The sequence below is a fragment of the Columba livia genome, chromosome 14 (genome assembly GCF_036013475.1).
Source record: "Columba livia isolate bColLiv1 breed racing homer chromosome 14, bColLiv1.pat.W.v2, whole genome shotgun sequence".
In the NCBI taxonomy this organism is placed as follows: domain Eukaryota; kingdom Metazoa; phylum Chordata; class Aves; order Columbiformes; family Columbidae; genus Columba; species Columba livia.
This window is the reverse complement of record NC_088615.1, coordinates 17,020,486-17,037,908: the sequence shown is the minus strand read 5'-3', so window position 1 is coordinate 17,037,908 and position 17,423 is coordinate 17,020,486. Positions and strand designations below refer to the sequence as shown.

Below are 17,423 nucleotides of genomic sequence, written 5' to 3'. Positions count from 1 at the left end.
GTTGTTTTAAAACAAAACCAGCTGTTATCATGGCTCAGCCTGAACACCGTACAGAAACTCCTGCTTCCAGAAGACATAATTTCTGGTGGGACTTGATTGCAGCTGCAGGGATTACAATGGAGAAAAGCTTGCATGGTACTGTGAGGCTACAGCCCATGACTAAGGATGGTGCTTGTAAGACCTGCAAACTTTGCATCAATGGACGTGTTCATCAGCAAGCTGCCTTTCTATCTAAAAACTGCTTCATATTTGGTGCAATATAGTGCCCTTCCCTTGCTACAGAGAGAGCATCACAGGATATATTCAATAAGGATGCTTTTACCAGAGTCCTGGCTGGCAACTTATGACACCCTTCAGCAGTACTTATGTGTCAGGAAAAGAGAAGTGTTCCCCTGGCAGGCAAGAAGCTCTGCAGAAATCCAGAGTCAGCGGGGAGAATCACACAGGTTGGAGTGTCACAGCTACTCAGAAGTGTTAAAGCAAAGAACAAAAAAACACACCTGTCTCCTATTTCTCATATTTCTAGCATGCAGGGAATACTTGGGAAAAGCACCCCAGTAGCCAGCCTGGGAAAAGCAGCCATGCCATGTTCCTGTGCCCAGGCCTGGGCAGCTGCCTGGCACAGCTGGGGCACCAACAGCCAGTGCAGGGCTGTCTGAGGGTTTTGGGAGCCACAGGAGAAGGTGGGTGCCCAGGGTCTGGGTTGCTCAGGACCACAATGGCACATTTTCCTCTCTGGGTCTCACTGTGCTGGGTAAGGAGCACTAGTATTTGCAAAAGGAGCAATCCCCAGTATGGTCCTTCCTTGCTTTTACTTACACTAAGGGGTTGAGAGTGGTGGGGGAAATTTTCCTGTACTCTGCTTCAAACTGCCGCCCTTCTGAGCTGCTATCAACAAGCCCCTGCCTTTATGACAGCCCTTGCAGGCGCTAGTGACGTGGTTTCTCTTCCGTTGTAGGTAGTGCCGAGCCTGAGCTGAGGGAGCCCATAAGCGCTGGGAGAACAAGCAGAATATGAGCGAGAACAGCCACTTTCCATGGTCTGCTGCAGATTGCTGTGAGCTGCATTCCTCGGGCTCGCAGCCGGCCATGCTGGCCTGCGGCGGCGGGGAAGAGCAGCTCAGCCTCCCACAGCCTGCCAGCGGGACAGCCAGCCCCTGGGATGATGCTCAGCCCTCGCCAGGAGCCGAGGGGGAGTGCGGGGGCCAAGGGGACGAACATCTGGAAGCGTCGGCGGAGCCGGGCGAGGCGCAGGGCGCGCGGGGACTGGGCACGGACGCTGCCAGCGAGAGCGGCGGTGAGGACGGGCCGGCTCTGGCGAACAGCACAGACACAGAGCTGGCTGCGGGGCAGGAGCAGACCTTGCCGCAGCAGTGGGACATCAACGTGCCCAACCAAAGCTGTGTGGACACGGGGGAGAGGGGATCCCCACGCCAGGAGGTGCCCAGCGAGGCCCTCAGCAAGGAGGGGTGGCACAGCGTCCTGGGCTCCTCAGAAGCTCTAAGTGCCGACGAACCAGAGGAACAGCTTGGGTGAGTATGAAACCGTTATAACATTGGCTCAGTGCTGGTTTACCTGTGTTTTTTCTTAAGCCTCCTTGGTTGAAGTTACTCTGCTCTGTGTGTAACTCATCAGTTTAAAAAGCTGCAGCTGCTCTCATGGCTGACTGTGGCTTTTCGCGCTTTTTCTCTCTGGGCTTCTCACACTGATTTTCCGTGTTACAAATGAAGAAAAGCTGTGACTAGAGCCAGTGCCTGCCCACAGAGGCATGAAAGCAAAGGAAAAGCTTCAGGGCTCTCAAGAGTGCTGTGCAGTGGTTGTGCTCACTTTGGGTGTGTCCTACTTGTAATTTGGAGATTCAGCTGCAGCACTTTCAGCAGAGTTACCTGAGATAACTTAGGACAAGCACAAAAGCCAGGGGATGATGAGGAGCAGGGTTTGTCCAGTAGCCTGGTGTGCTGTGGAAGTCCCTGGCCGCGTGGCTTGCTCTGGCAGTCCTTGGGCTAGCGGGTTGCAGCTTTGCATCCAAAGGACTGTGCTCCATTAGTAAGAGAAGGCAAGGCACTGAGCTTTGCTCCCTGCTGCACCTGTGGCAGGTGTTACCAGCGCCTGGGTGGCACAGCGAGAAACAAGAGACATGAGTGTCATCCTGTTTTCAAGTGCCTGAGACAAACCAGCATGTGTGCAATGCCTCCTCTGTACTGACAGCCTGTTTCCATGGGAGAACTCTCCAGGCTGGGGGATGCTGACACCAGTGCAGTGTCCACAGCTGATTTTATGCCTCTGCAGATGCCTGGACTCCCGGGGGCTGTGCAGATTGGGGGCTGAAGGGAAATGACTGGTGACTGGGATGAAGTGAGGTGCTTCCCATGCCATTCCTACGGGAGGAGTACAGATGCTTCCCTTGGCCACCAGAAGTCATCTAGGGGTCTGTGTTGTAGCCAGCTGGGGTTTATGGCTGCTGTCAATCTTATGGCCCTGCCTACGTACCTAGCCTGGCACAGGAAAGATGCTGAAAGCAGGAGGGGGCTGGAGACGAGCTGCAGGAGTTGATGCAGAGAACTATGGCCTTCTAAAGAGAAGGTGTGAAAGGGATGGAGTGGCCAAGAGGGGCCTGTGAATCACCTCCTAGTCTAGTGCAGGCTTCAGACTGAGCCGTTTGTTTGGAGCGCTATCTGGAGCACAGGCAGGGGTGTCAGCAGATCTGGGAAGCCAGACAGTGTGTGGGCTCACAACAGGCATCCCCAATTCTTTGTGTCTCTAGTGTTGAACATGCTCTCCTTTAAAAAGCTGGTGGTTTGACATGCCCAAGGCCCCCAGCAAGAAGGAGCATCACTGTTTCACCAAGAACAATTGAAGGTGTTAAAGACTGTCCAATGCAGGGCTGATGTCTGCTGCTGTCCAGACAGGTCTGCTGCTGTCCAGACAGCTAGAGGAGTCCACCCCCAGGCAGGTCCCACAAGCCCTCTAACAGTCAGGTCTTGGATGTCTGAAAGTCTCTCAGGTTGCAACAGAATTGTATTTGGTTGGTATGTGGCAGAGACTGAGTTCAAGATGAAGCTAAGGGTGGTCAGTGAATGCTGCTACAATCACTGGAAGTGCAGTTATTTTAAGATACTAGGGCATGAACTAGGAGAAGCGGCAGGCTGAGGATTTGGCAATGATGCAACTTGACTGGGCTCTGCATGCACAGCCCATGATCTTACAATAGAAACATATTCACTTGGATAGCAAATAAGTCTTTTGAGAAGCTGAATGCACCAGGGACAAGTCACACACTACATTAAAAGGCAGAAGGGCAGCTGGAAAACTTCAGGCACACAGCTGAAAGATGGGAAACACTTTTTACCTGGGGATCAGGTTAGCTCGCTGTGTTTGAGCTCCTTAGTACTTTGACCACCTGTATTTAGATTAAATGTGGCTGGGCCAGATACAGCATGGAGCTGGTCTTTCTTGGCCATAGATGACTGCCTGGCTGTTCTAGATCAATGTGGGTCAGGAGTAGCAACGCTGACAGATGGAGTGAGGCACTGGGAAGTAACTGTCATCCTGCATTGTCTCTGGGTTTCCCCAGGTCTTTTTTTACTCTCCTTCAGTATGTCGCTGTTTCTGTTATGACTCTGGAGTTTCTCTGTCTCTAGCCTAATGTTTTACTGATAAGCAGTCAACTATTAATTCCTGGGGAATAAATCACTCATCATCATCTGCTTGTCATCATCCACATGTTGGTGCTCGTATGATGCATTTTGTCCTTGGATCTTGAAGTATTTTACAAGATGGGGTTGAGTATTGCTCTTTCCACTGAACCAATGGAGAATTAAAGGAGAAAAAGTCATCCAAGGTCATTGATTCCTTTGTGGATCTGGAGAAAGAAGCCATAAGTGGGAGATTAGTGCACCTATGCAGGAAAAGGTTGTTAAAAGAAGTCAAGGAACTAGAGCCAGAACTTTAGTGCTTGTGCTGCAGTTTGCATTAACTGTATCCCTTTTACCCGCTTTCTGGTTTATCCCATGGCATCCATTGGCATTCCAATGTACCATTTGTCCAAGCCCCATTTTCCTGTCATTGTGGCTGTGTTGCCTGGAGGTCTTTCTTTCCCAGAAGTCCTCCACATTGGCCCTGCTGATCTCAGGAAGTTTGCAGCTCTGCAGTCAAACTGAGAGCTTCACCACCGAATGATTTTCTCTGTTTCCAGCCCTGTGAAATCATGCAAAAAGGTCAAATTTGTTAACAGAGGAATCCCCACCTTTCACTTGTAGATGTACTTAGTGTCTCTAGGTTTGGAACAGCTGCCTTTGCCCACACCTTTCCTCCTATGGCAACATATAGCTGTTGAGCAATTCAACGAAATAAAGTTCCAGAAAACCTTTGAAGAAAGCCTACAGTGCGCAGGCAAGAAAGTCTCGATTTCCATCATGTCTTTCTCTGACAGGCCTCCCCGTTCCACCAAAACAACAAACTAGGTTTTATTTTATTACAACTAATTAACCAGTGAGAAGTGAAATGTAAACAACTCAGTGCATAAAAATCCAGTACGGTTCAGCTGCAATAATAACCAAGTGCATTGCTCCGCATGCCTTGCCGTAAGCAATAAAACAGCATTTCAGAGATGACTGGGGAAAGCAGCACAGGCAATTAGATGCAGTGTTGCTTCAATGGACTTACAAAACCTTGTGATTACAATGCAAATAAATATACGGCTCCTTATTTAAGTAAAGCAATTACCTTCCCTGCTGTGTAATAAGTATGCAGCACTTCTCTTTGGAAAGGCTGTGTCAGGTTCATTTACATGAGCGAGATCTTTCACTATCTCCCACCTTAGCCTGGCTTTGCTTGAATTGAATGCGTATGGTGCTTCTGGGCTGGTGTAAGCTACAGAAAGTCTCTTTGTCCTCCATCTTTTCTGGGGCCACATGAGGAGAAATGTGATGTGCCTGACTTGTTGATGGCCACTGACCCATCCAGGACCATGGCTCCTGCCCTGGTCTCTGAGGTCTGTCCCACACAGCCTTTGCTGAAGCATTTGTAGGGACACAGCCTTTCTTCACTGCCTGCTGTACGAGGCTGGGCTCAAGTGATAAATAAAGGGCTGGAAAATACAAGCTCTGTGGTGTGAGCAGTTAATGGAAATTACTCTGTTTGGTGTGGTGAGAGTGGGGGCCCTGTCTGGCTTGGAGCAGTGTGAGATCTGCTAAGTAATATCTAGGAGGTGCAGGGTTTGATGGCTCTTGATGGTCTTGATACCCCAAAGCATCCAGGAGAATACCTACAGGCTCAGCTGCAGCGCACAACAGCCCTGGAAACACATGCTGTGCACCAAACCTCGTGGTGATGGGCCAGGGCATGCCCTCCTGCGTGGATGCTCCTGCACAAAGACATGGTGGTGATGGGAGTGAAGTGATGCAGTGTGATGGCTCTCTTGGAGAACCTGGGGAAACCACAAAGGCCCTGGGTTTTTTCTTGGTCTGAGGAGGACACAGACCATCTGTAGGGAAGGGGACGTGGAAGTTTACTGGGGGTAGGAGCTGTTGCCAGAAGTTTGACAATGGAGCAAGCTGCCAAGGCAGGTCTCTAATTCCCATTGCTGGGTGCAATTGAGGCTGTAAAGCCCTTCCTGTCACAAGTGGATGAAATTTTTCAAATTCTTCCTGCATTGTGGAAAAAGAGAGTGTTTTCTGTACATGAAGTAATGGCCAGGCACTGCAGTTCACACTGTAGGGATGGATGGATTTACAAAGACAAGCATTCCTGAGGACGAGGGTCCTTTGGGCTGCAGCAGATAGTCTGAGGAGCTGCTTCTGTCTCTCTCATTTCTGCTTATGTCTGGTCTGCTGCATGGCCAGCTCTGATGAACTGGGTGAGAGTTTTCTTAAGCCCTGACCTCCTGGAGTCAAGGGATTATGTGGGTCTACAGATTCATGTAGCTGCAGATCTAGGTTTGAAAACATCTCCAATGGCTCAGACATCAGAGGAGACCTTTAAAGGGTGCAAAAACTTGTTGTCAGGGTCTGTCAGGTCTCATGAATGTAGCATAAGCCACGCATGGTGTCTCCCTCCTCGCACAGCCCTTCAGGTGGGTTTGTCCTGCTTCCTGCTGTGCTGGTATCCCCTGTTCCTGCCATAGCTCACCAGCCCACTGGCCTGGCAACCAGCATCATGAAGAAGGGAAGACAGCATGGCATAGCCGCATCATGGGACCCTGACCTGCTTGGGTTCCTCAGACTCTTGGGACATTAGAAATAAGAAACCTGAGAGTACTGATTTGTCTTCTCTTCTTAAAAGGCTTTCACCCTGGCATGTTAGAAGCAGAAAAATCTACCTTTGTTCAAATCCCCCCCCAAATGGACTTCTCTTGTAGAGATGAGGGACTGGTAGCTGACTTGTGCCCGCTCCTCACTGCCACAATGGGGCTATCGGCACCTGTGTCATTGCATTCTTCCCTTTGTGTTAGTTGTCTACTTTATCACCTCTCACGCTATGACTGTCTTGGGTTGTTGTGGATTCATGGGGTGAGGAGATCATTGTTGGCAGCATCCATTTCTCCTAGTTCCAAGTGGAACACTGCAAACAATTACCTTGACAATACTTTCTACATTTCCCCTTTTGGTCCAGGTTTGCTTCTGGAGATGTCAAGCTGAGCTCCAGTGAGGATGACAAGGAACATTTTCAATTCAAAGACATCAGGGATGGGTTCAGCTCAACCTTTGAGAAGATTGTTGAGTCTGACCTTATGAAAGGTACATACTACAGCAGCTTGGACTCTTTGGACGTCCTCTCTCTCACAGATGAGACAGACAGCTGTGTCAGTTTTGAGGCCCCACTCACCCCATTGATCCAGCAAAGGGTCAAGGAAAGCTCAGAACTCTTGGAGCAAAAACTGGTAGCCCAGCAGAGAGAAGCCCTTCACCACATGGCTGCTGACAAGCAAGAGCAGGCAGCAGCAAAGCCAGCGGAGGGGGATTTTGGGAGCCCTCTCAGACACTCAATTACCAGCAGCAGGTCGGAGAATGTGCTGAGTCGGTTGTCCTTGAAGAGTATCCCAAATGGGTTCCATGTGGAAGGATCAGAGGAAGATACCACCAAGATCATCAACTCCATCAGGTAAGGCAGGCTGGGAATTCACCAGGCAAGGGCTCCTTCTCTTATGGGGTCCCAGTCCAGGGGCAAGGCTCAGAGGACATGACAGAGATGGAGCTGCTATTTTTTCCCCTTGGTGCTTCCTCTCATGTGCTGTCATGGCAGAGAGGCCAAACACCAGCAGGAATATCTTTCCTATGCATAGGTTAGGAATGCAGTTGGGGACGAAGGTCGCATGGCATTAAAACAGCCAGTCCCTGCAGGCCTGTGGCTGAGCCCTCCCTATTCTCAAACCCAGGACCACAAATCACTTCTCGGCCTTTTGGCTAAGATCAAGTGTAAATTCTGTGAAACTGCAGATGAGCTCCTATAGGAGCCCTGTGAACCCAAGAGAACCCCAGGCTCAGCACTTTGTGTTCGTGTTTGCTTTGGAGGGCACCGCCATTCCTCTGGCTGCTCACAAATCCTGTTCATTCTTATAGCAGGCAAAGCTGGGTCTCCTCCGGGCAGACCATTGCCTTGTCTGCCTGACATCTGCAAAATCCCTTGGCAGGTTAGAGGCAGTCAGGCACACTCCCAAAAGCACTCCGAAGTGCAGGGAAACCTCAAGGTTTTGCTTAGGAATGGAAACACCTGTAGAGTCGCCCCTAAAGGTTCTTCTGCAGGCAGTAAGGAGGTCAGCAGAACTTCATCCTCTAGACCAACTTGGATCCAAATCATCATCTCTTGGAGGCAGCAGCTCATCTGCATGGCACTTCCTTGAATGAGGAAGCCAGGTGATGAGCAGCCAGGTCACAAGAGAGCTGGAGTGAGGCAGTTGTCCAGGTAGCTGTCTGGCCTTCAATGAGTCACACTGCCCAAAAATGTGTGAATAGGCACCATGATGCCATAACTGGCCTCGGGCAGGAAAATAAAGGGACACAGGCTCACCTACATGGTGTCAGTGGGGCTTCTCAGTGTGTTTTCTGCAGGAACAGCTGGCTATGACACCAGTCTGCAGCTGGGAGAGGAGCAGCCCACCAGTGACAGCACGTCTGGTGCCAGTCCCCTCTGCTCAATTTGTGCAAATTCGGTTTCTCATCCTTGGCAAATAATCTGCACTGAAAAGCATACCCTCTATCCCCAAAATTTACTGAATGTCCACTGTTCTGAAAGATCTTAGTAACTCTTTCCATACCAGTGGAGAGAGAGGAAGCTTAAAAAGGTGTTGCAGCTGCTTGCTTAGAAAGGATATGTCCTAATTTCTCGGGGAAAAGTCACCTTCTCTTCAATATTTTTCTACAAATTTGAAATTAAACTGTACTATTTCATTTGACCTGAAATGAAAGAGGATTTGTCCCACATCCAGTTCACAACTGTCTTGTTGCTTTTTCATATTTTTTTGGTTAGGACAAGAAGAAGTCAAAATGTGGTATTTTTTGTGGGTTTCGTCAGGTCACATTGCTGCTCTTTGAATTGTTTCTTGTTTCTGTGTAGCGATGCCAGCTTGAAAGACGCACTGTCAGACTCTGACTCTGACATGGGCAGCACGGAGCAGCTCGACCAGGGCAGTACAGACACCTTGGCCAACGGCTGCAGGGCAGATAGCGAGGCCGCCAAGAGACTGGCCAAGCGCCTCTACAACCTGGAAGGGTTCAAGCGCTGTGATGTGGCACGCCAGCTCGGGAAAAAGTAAGTAGGGCTTTGGGTTGCAGCCAGCCCTGCAAGGGGTTGACTGAGATGGCAGTGGTAAGAGTGGCCAGCAGAAACACAGCTGCGGTGGGGAGGGTCTGCAGGAGCACTGGTGATGGTGCTGGGACAACAGGACAAAGGCAGGAAGGGACAAACCTGCTGTTACAAGGGCTTACTGAATGGATTCAGGACTGCTTGACATCCATCCAGTTGAAACTCGTCCAAGTCTGATGCCCTTGCCGTCTGAATCCTACAAGTTGCTTGCATGTATTGGGCATTAACTTCCACAAGCTGCTGCCTGCCAGAACCAAGGGCTTCCTGTGTTTGGTAAGGGCCCAGCAAGACCACCCCCCAAAAAAAGCAATCCACAGGCTAAAGAGTTTGGTATCCCAACCTGTATCTGCACTGAGCTCCCTGCCACTCCCCAGGTTTTTCATGTTTGCACCCCAAAATCTTCTTGCTGCAGTGCCTGCACCATCCTCCTGACTCGGTAGGTATAGATGACATGAAGGGTTTGGTGGAGGGCCGAGTGATACACACCAGAGGTCTAAGCACCTCAGTTGGCACATTTTCTTAAGACAGAAGGGAAATAAATATTTATTCAAAAGTGGGAGAGTTACAGAGATTTCTGAGAGAGAGAGTAACAGTAACGAGTGTAGCAGGAACAGATTATTTTAGGATGCCAGTGGGTGTGAGGACACCAATCCCCATCATCCTCCTGGATCAGATTATAACCTATGTTGCTGGGAATTTTTTTGTGTGTGTCCTTGAAACATCTCTCTCCTGTCCGCATCAGTGGGATAAACCAGTGCCTCGGTAATACAAAGCTTTCAGTACCAAGGATCATCTGTGACTCCCAGTTTAGTCCTGGGATAGAGGCCCATGAATGATCTTCTAGAGAGGCTCTTTGTATCACCTGGCAGTGTCCCTGTTCTTCTCTTTCGATGTGGTTCTTGTAGCAGGTGCATTGTTGGTTGCTGCTGCCTCAGATCTAACTTCCTTCTCCTTTCTTGCAAATTTGCCGCACCAGTTCACCGAGGGGGGTTAAGTTTCAAGCAGTGGGTCTCTGGGGGTGCATCTGAGTGTGTCCCTTTGCTAGTTCCTGCAATCCTCACGCCTCGGGAAGCTGTTTGGGAATTGACACGCAGCCTTTGAAAGAAAACTTTTGTTTTGATCAGCTGGTTTTTGATGTCTGAATCATTTCCCAGCACAAGACCTGGATAGAGCTGCGGGCTCTTGGACCAAGCGGGTGGATTTGCAGAGCAGGACAGGAAGAAGGATGAGGATGGGTGTGTTTTAAGTTGGTCTTGCTCACTTAAGACAATGTAAGACCAGCCTACAGTGGTGAGAGCAGGGTAAGTTTAAGGTGGGTTGGCTAGAGGGTTGTTCAAAAAAGTGAAATCTCATTTAAAAGATTTTTAGCTCATTTTAACCCTTTTTTTTCCCTTTGTGCACATTAGCATTTTTCTCAAAAATATTAAGAAAAAAGACAAAACCAAAAACAATTCACCGCTGTCAAACAAGTAGAAAAGACTTCACGAGCAAGGAAATGGAGATTGGCTATCTCCAAATAGTTTATTTCCAGCTGACACAATGCTGTGAAGTTAACCTCAAATCCAGAAATTACCTTCTCTCTGAAGAGCATGTGTTTTGGCAACTGAACTCTCCATGGAAGCTTCTTTTTCCTGGATTTGTCTGTGGCATTGTCTCAGCTCCGTCACTACCCACAGTCACCCATCTCTTGCTGGACGGAGACTGAACTGTCTCGGCTCTCAGACCATGAAGAAGTTAGTGCCAGGAGCTCCCTCACAGGGTTTCCCAAGAGAGCACCGTGCTCACAAAACCACACAGGCAGCAACAGAGCAGAGTTTCAGCATCTCAGTGTTACCCCTGGGGTGGCTTGCTGGACATGTCCCCATGGGAAGCACCTCACTGTTCTTGTGGGGATGTCTCTGTCATGTGTTAACTGCATGGTGGAAGTGTCACCCATTCCTGAAGGAGGGACTGGAAAATATATAGAGAGAAAGCCAATGAAACCAGAACAAGCACTTAAACCCTCCTCAGTGTAGGCCATGGTTTGACCTGGCCAGTGTTGGAGCTCTGTGTCCCAGGCATACCCAGAGCATGTTCGCTGGCTCTGGAGCTCAGGAAGAAAGAATGCAATCAGTGTCATGGAGCCCCTGGCTAGACATAGGGGTTTGTTGCTTCTTGGGGGTTGGCTGCCGTCAGGTGTCCTGTGACACCACCAGTTCCCTCGGCACAGCCGGCAGTCCCTGCCCGGATCTCTTCCAAGCAGAGAGGGTCCAGGTGAGGCACATGGGGAGGTGTGATGGGCCCCCAGGCTGGGGACTGCTAGTACAGACCACTTGTCCTGGCGGTCACAAACCCCTTATGGACTCTTGGCCTTCAGCAAGACGCCGTGAGCTGGAGGACAGGCAGAAAGGCCTGCCTGGCTGCCCTGACAGGAGACTGAAGGGGAGCTCCCACCCACCTTCATCCTGTCTGACTATAGATCTAGTTTGGAATGTAAATTAGGGTGTAGCTCCCACTGTAGTCCATGGAGACATCTCAAGAGCAATTTAGCTCACTCAACTCTGTGCTGGGCTATAGACATGCCAAGTCTTTTGGCTTTAGGGAACCTTGGGCAAGGCCGATCCTTGAAGCCCAGCTTGAGGTTAAGTGGGAGTCAGACACCGTTCTCCCCTGTTTCCTGACTGCTGCTGTACTGTGGTACGTGACATTTGTTGCTGTGTGCCCAGTGCCCAGCACGCCCAGGAGACCTGGTAAACAGGTGCTCAAACAGCAAGAATCAGACCTTTTCTTCTGAGACACTACAACTGCGTGTGTGAGGTGGGACCTGACCTGTGGAACAGAGAATCCTGACTAGTTCCCAGCACTGGCACAGTCAGTGCATGAGGTCTCCTGCAGACATGGAGCCAAGAGGATCCCAGGGGAGGCCTGGGACTTCTTGGTTCTGCTTGTTCTTTGGCATAGAGGTGAAGATGTAGTGACATCTCTCACAAACATGTGCTCACCTTCTGTATCTCATATGATCTTGTCATGAAGCTCCAGAGTAAGCAAGAAGTCTCCCTGGGAAGCTGGCAGGAACCTGCACACCAATCGTTGCTGCACTGCTTCAGGCAGACTAACACAGGGAGTCATGGGCCCATGAGGACGTGTTCTTTCCCAGAGATAACAATCCCAAGCGATGAGATTGCTTTATGAAAGTGAGGCCTTGTGGCTTCACACATCTTTGAAACAGTCTCCTGTGCAAACTCCAGCACCAATACTTAAGTCCTGCCTCTCAAAACTCAGCCTGAATATCTTCCCTTGGTGCTGTCATGCTGCTCTGCCTGATCTCATTCTGTGTCATGCTTCCGAACAGCATCCACGCCAAAGGCTTCACAGCATCTGCCTCACAGCAGAAGATGAAACAATGCTGTAGGAAAAGCAATGAGTTCTGCGTGTGATGTCCTGGGGTGAAACTGGATGTGCAATGCTTAGCAATATGCTTTGCGTTTTGTGGGGAGGGGGAAAAGGAATTGTATATGGCAAAGGCTGAGCATATTGACATCATCTCCCACTGCTTGCCAACGTTCATTGATTACTCTTGCACTTCTGCTACCTGAGTTGTGCAGACAGAGGAACTTAACAGCACCCATTCTCGCTCTAAAGGCAACACATCTGCAAGCATCCTTCAAAAACATGGCAGGTGAATGGTTTCTGGAGAAGCATTCAGGGGTGAGGAGGAACGGAAGCTTGGCTGAGCTCTCCAAATCCAGTTCCCAGAGGCATCCACCTGACATGCGAGCAAGTGGTGAGAGGGTGGGATGGGAGCCCACATGGAGTGGAGAGCAGCAATATTGCAGTAGGAGGAGGGGACCTGGCCAGCAATGGGAGAGGACTAGATAAGAGAGAAGGTGCCTGATGAGCATAGGACATCCTTTTGGCCTCCTCCTCCTGGCTGGTTTGGGAGACAGAGGCTCTGCCTGGCCAGCAGCACCGCACAGGGGCGCACTGCAGGCCCACGTCTCTCATCCTCAGGTGTCTAGGGCTGGCAGCTGCAGTGCTAGGCTGTGGGCACAGTAGGGACCTTTGCAGTCCTTCCAACAGCATTTCAAGCTAGGAAAAATTCCCCCTGGGTCTGGGATGGTGTCTGCAGTGTCTTGCTGGGAGTTTGGGCTGGCCAGGAGGCAGCAGTCTGCTGTTGCTCTTGTAGACAGTGTCTTCTTGCCTGATGAAAGGGCTGACTACTCCCTCTTTAATTACAGTAACGAATTTAGCAAGTTGGTAGCAGAGGAGTATCTCAGCTTCTTTGACTTCACTGGCCTGGCTCTTGACAAAGCACTCAGGTGAGCTGGTCTCCGGCACTCGCGTACGGCCTGGGCTGGACAGAGCGGAGCAGCGCGGTGGGTTTCTCCTCCGGGCTTCCCGGCGCCATGGAGGCTGTCCATGTGATAGGAGCAGGGACTGGGGGGAGCTCCAGGTTGTCATTTAATCTTTGCTTTGGTGTCACGTTTGGCACAAGGTACTGCCACCAAAAGTGGGCTTCGACAGGAGGGCCCACAACCTGCTTCCCCATGGTGGAGAGCAGCTTTCCCAGGAATCCCATCCTGTACAAAATCAGAGCAAGTAGGAGCAACTTCTTCCCTTGGGACGGACAACCCATCCTGGTGCCATCAAGCCAGAGGTGGGTCAGATCTCAGCTGGCAGCATGTTTCCCTACACAGCTCAGAGCTGGCTCCATAGACACCCTTTGCATTGCACCTGCAGGGACCCAGGGGTGCGCAGGCTGGGGGGACAAAGGCCTTCCCAGCTGCTCTGAGGACCCCCTTTCCATCTCCCTCCTGAGCATGGATGCTGCCCACCAGATTGACATGTGACATCTTTAAGTATCGCTTTCTCTTTGCAGGACGTTCTTGAAAGCATTTCCACTGATGGGAGAGACGCAGGAGCGGGAGCGGGTGCTGATCCATTTCTCTCGGCGATACTGCCAGTGCAACCCAGAAGAGAGCACATCCGAAGGTATTGCTTTCTATCCCTGGCTGTAGTGTCTGTTGCACACTCACAGTGCATGCATGTTGCAGAGCCTGAGTGTGAAACCAGCCATCCACAGCTGGGCCTGAATAGCACCCACTGAGCAGGCAAGGCTGCAGCTTCTCCTTTTCTCTGGGATCCTGCCCTGCAGATTATCCCTGCCTGGGGAGGGACTGGGGACACAATGTGCTGTAAAGTCTCCCCCAAGAGAGCCAGGTCGAGATCTGAGGGTCTGAGTTGGGCTCCCAGGGAGCCTTGTCCTCCTAAGTCCATATGAATGGTGCTGGAGACAAGATCCTCAGCCATAGCGTGGATCGGCGGCCGTGCTGCGCCGAGCACCGGGGAGCTGGTGCGTGATTCTCAGGGGCTGCAAATTACCACAGTCGTGGCTTGCAAAGTGGGCAGTGGGCAAGAGTGGCTGGTGCTAGCTCAGCCCAAGACCTTGTCCATTCAGTGGAAGAAGACATTTACATGCAGATTGAGGAATGCTGTTGGCTTGCCATGCACAGGAGTTGTGTTCCTTACATTGACAACTGCGGCAGGGAAAAGCACTGCTGGGTAAAATTCTGGGCTCGCTGGAGTTGCATATTTTGTTAGATACTTTTAGCCCCTCCTCATTACTTTTTTTTTTTTAAGCAGATATACTTTCTCCTGCCTTTTTTAAATGGAAAAGGTCATTCCTGGTACACTTGTGCATACTCACACATCCAGACATGAGCATGTCCATGTTCTCACTTACAAGCTCAGCATCGCCAGGCGGGCAGGGAGGGGATTGTCCCGCTCTGCTCTGTGCTGGGGCGGCCTCACCTGGAGCATTCACTGTGTGCAGGGCTGGGGACACAGGAGAAAAGGAGATAAAGCTACTGGAGAGTGTCCAGAAGAGGACTGCAAAGTTGGTGAAGGGTTTGAAGGGGAAGCTGTATGAGGAGTGGCTCAAGTCACTTTGTTTGTTCAGCCTGGAGGAGACTGAGGGGACAGAGGCATGACAGAGTCAAGGCAGTTTTGTCTGGAGATGATCCAACAGCTGAAAAGCTTATACAGCCCCCTAAGACATTTCAGGGCATTGCTGCATGCTGATTCAATAACTCCTTCACTGATGGAGGTATGGCTGTTGCAACACTGAGGGTCGCTTCATTCAGCCTGTATGATGGGATGCTGCAAAAGAGGGTGGCAGATCTGACTTGCTGACCATGGAGCGATGTGGCTGGTTTTTCTCCCCGAGAGTAGTTTTGGGCACATTATAAGTGCTTTCCTGCACTGATGAAACCCAGGCATGGAAGAACTAAATGGTTGTATTGTAACACCATGTGAGCTGAGAAAAAAAAAAACATGTTATAACTGAGCAAGAAACGGCAAGGTTTTGGGACACCGGCTCCACCTTGGGGCCATGTGGGACATGATTTACCTGACAAAAGTGATTCAGTAAAGCCAAGTGAAGATGTCAGCCCAGAACCTCTCACAGAGAGTCCAAAATGCACACTGGGGAGCGAGGTTGTTCTAAGCCCACAGCTGCTTCTCATGAAAATGAAGTTAAACATCTTTCTTAGCAAGCGATTCTCTCTTGAAGGGAGATGTCCATCACATGCTGGGCTTGTGTGATTGGTTGCCTTTAGCAAATGGTGCCTTTGTTTGGTGGCTGACTGGGGTACGTCGCAGCTGGCTCTCCATGGCTGCCCGTCTATCTCCACAGAAGAGACCAGTGCCACTTCCCCAGCCAGGCCTGTGGTCAGGCACAGCCTGACCCTGTGGAACCAATTCACAGAGCAGCATGCACGAGGGAGATAGCCAGTAACATCAAGCTGTGTCTGGCTTAGTCTGTGGAGCAGCCCATCTGTGTGAGGTCCTTGCAAGGACCAGTTCATGTGTCAGAATGCATTTTCAGCTCCCTTTTGTGAGGTGGTAGGTGGAGAATGGTCTCTTGACCTTGAACAGGCTACCTGGTACAGAAGAGGAGTGCTGGACTCTCTCAAATGGAAGGAAAACTTCATGTGAGTCAGAGAGCGAAAAATGCTGCACTCATTTATGGTAATAATGTTTGTTGAACAACTCAAAAGCTTATAGGCTGCCCAGGAATGATGGCTAAAGACCTCAGGACTAATGCCTGAGGTGACTATGGTCAACCCGGGGGGGAAACTAGCTCTGTGTCTGCCCCATTCTACAATGGCATTGGCATTAGCACAAAATGAATATGAAGGAAGACTCAGTGGAAAGTCTGGTCTTTAGAAAGGCATTTACAAAACTGCTTTAAAGCCTGTTCCCTGGCGATTGTTTCAAGAACAGGTAAAGCTTGAGGGAAAAGCGGGTATCTCTTTTTTTTTTAAACTGTCTTATGCAGTTGGAGGAAATAAGTCCCTTGACATAGCAACTAGCCTTGGTTTTGCAATGGATGGGCTGCCAAGACAGCAAACACAGAAACTGCATGGGAAGAGAAGTAATCATGGCCATCTGTTGTGTGTTTCAGATGGGATTCATACGCTCACCTGTGCCCTGATGCTGCTAAACACAGACCTTCATGGCCATGTAAGTAGTGCTTGGAAATGCATCCTTCCTTTTCTCCTTCCCAGTATAGAGGGGAACACATCCTTATGCAGGATATGTTGCTGGAAAATTGAGATAGGTTAGCAGAAAAATACTCTGACCAGCTCCAAGGGGAATTATGGGTGCCAGGCCCAGGCCTGGGGACAGTCCTCTTAGTGTCACTCCACACTCCAGCCAAAGGCATATCTCCTGCTGACATCAGTTATCTTATACAGGCACAGGCAATGCAGCTTCCTTCCCAGGACCTGTTGTATGTGTCAGCTCTGTCCCAGGAGCTCTCGTGGGTACGTCTTCACAACCAGTCTCTGTGAGGCTGGCAAAGAGCAGCACCCACTGTGCTGCTGCTCCTTGCAGTGCAGACACCTGAGGCTTCTCTCGTCCCAGAAACTGCTGCAAGGGAGTCAGTGGTTTCATACAGGTGTAGATTTTATCTCTCCTTCCCAAAATATGAAGGAAGTAGGTCCCTGCTGTTTCTTTTCCCCAAGACATAACAGACAGCCACTGGAGAGTTTCATATCAGAGAGACCTCTGGACAAAGAGCAGGGTGAGTAGAGCTCAGTGCCCAAAGGTGTGGTTGGAAAACAGCAGAGGCTGTAAAAACGTCTCTCACCACCTTTTAGAGGCTCTTTCAGGTGGCATAGGCTGGATTTGTTCCTGAAAGGTCAACCAGAGTGTTCCCAGTGCATAGAGAGGAGAACAGAGTGGGAGGAAAGATAACTGCAGAGGGGAGATGGGACCAGACATAGGGTACAGCACTAGGACTTTGTGTGCCCTGGAGATCCCTGCCATAACATACAACTGGGAGCACATGTGGGCTCTGCACCCTTCTTAGTGCTGGGAAAGACTGTAGGCACTGCTGCCCCAGATCCCCTTCCTGCTCTCCAGCCTTATGGTGCAGTCACAGAGCATGGCTGTGAGCCTCATGGGGCTGTGCCAGCTTACCAGGGCTAGAGAAGCTCCTCAAGTCTCAGGTCACTGAAGTACTTTCTTTCATAGCCCCTCTGAGAGCTCAGACCTGGAGCCACAACCTCCTCAGAGCTTGTGTGAAGATAAAGAGGGCGTGGGGGGGAGAGCTTGTTATAACAGCCTGTGCATGTGAAA

The 17,423-nt window shown here is 50.3% G+C and overlaps 1 protein-coding gene across 7 annotated transcripts in view; it reads left to right on the top strand.

Annotated features, from left to right (window-relative positions):
* The window catches only part of PSD2 (pleckstrin and Sec7 domain containing 2), an 80,529-nt gene that overhangs the window by 37,208 nt on the left and 25,898 nt on the right, over positions 1-17,423 (top strand). For 4 of the 7 annotated variants that reach the window (XM_065030173.1, XM_065030170.1, XM_065030171.1 and 1 more), the window contains 6 exons: positions 959-1,531; positions 6,612-7,100; positions 8,553-8,747; positions 13,019-13,099; positions 13,660-13,772; positions 16,246-16,306. In XM_065030173.1, coding sequence (XP_064886245.1) covers positions 1,014-1,531; positions 6,612-7,100; positions 8,553-8,747; positions 13,019-13,099; positions 13,660-13,772; positions 16,246-16,306 — 1,457 coding nt within the window. In that variant the 5' untranslated portion in view covers positions 959-1,013. Of the gene's footprint in view, positions 1-958; positions 1,532-6,611; positions 7,101-8,552; positions 8,748-13,018; positions 13,100-13,156; positions 13,438-13,659; positions 13,773-16,245; positions 16,307-17,423 lie in introns of those variants that run through there. The other 3 variants (XM_065030174.1, XM_065030175.1, XM_065030176.1) reach the window with 3 other exon arrangements.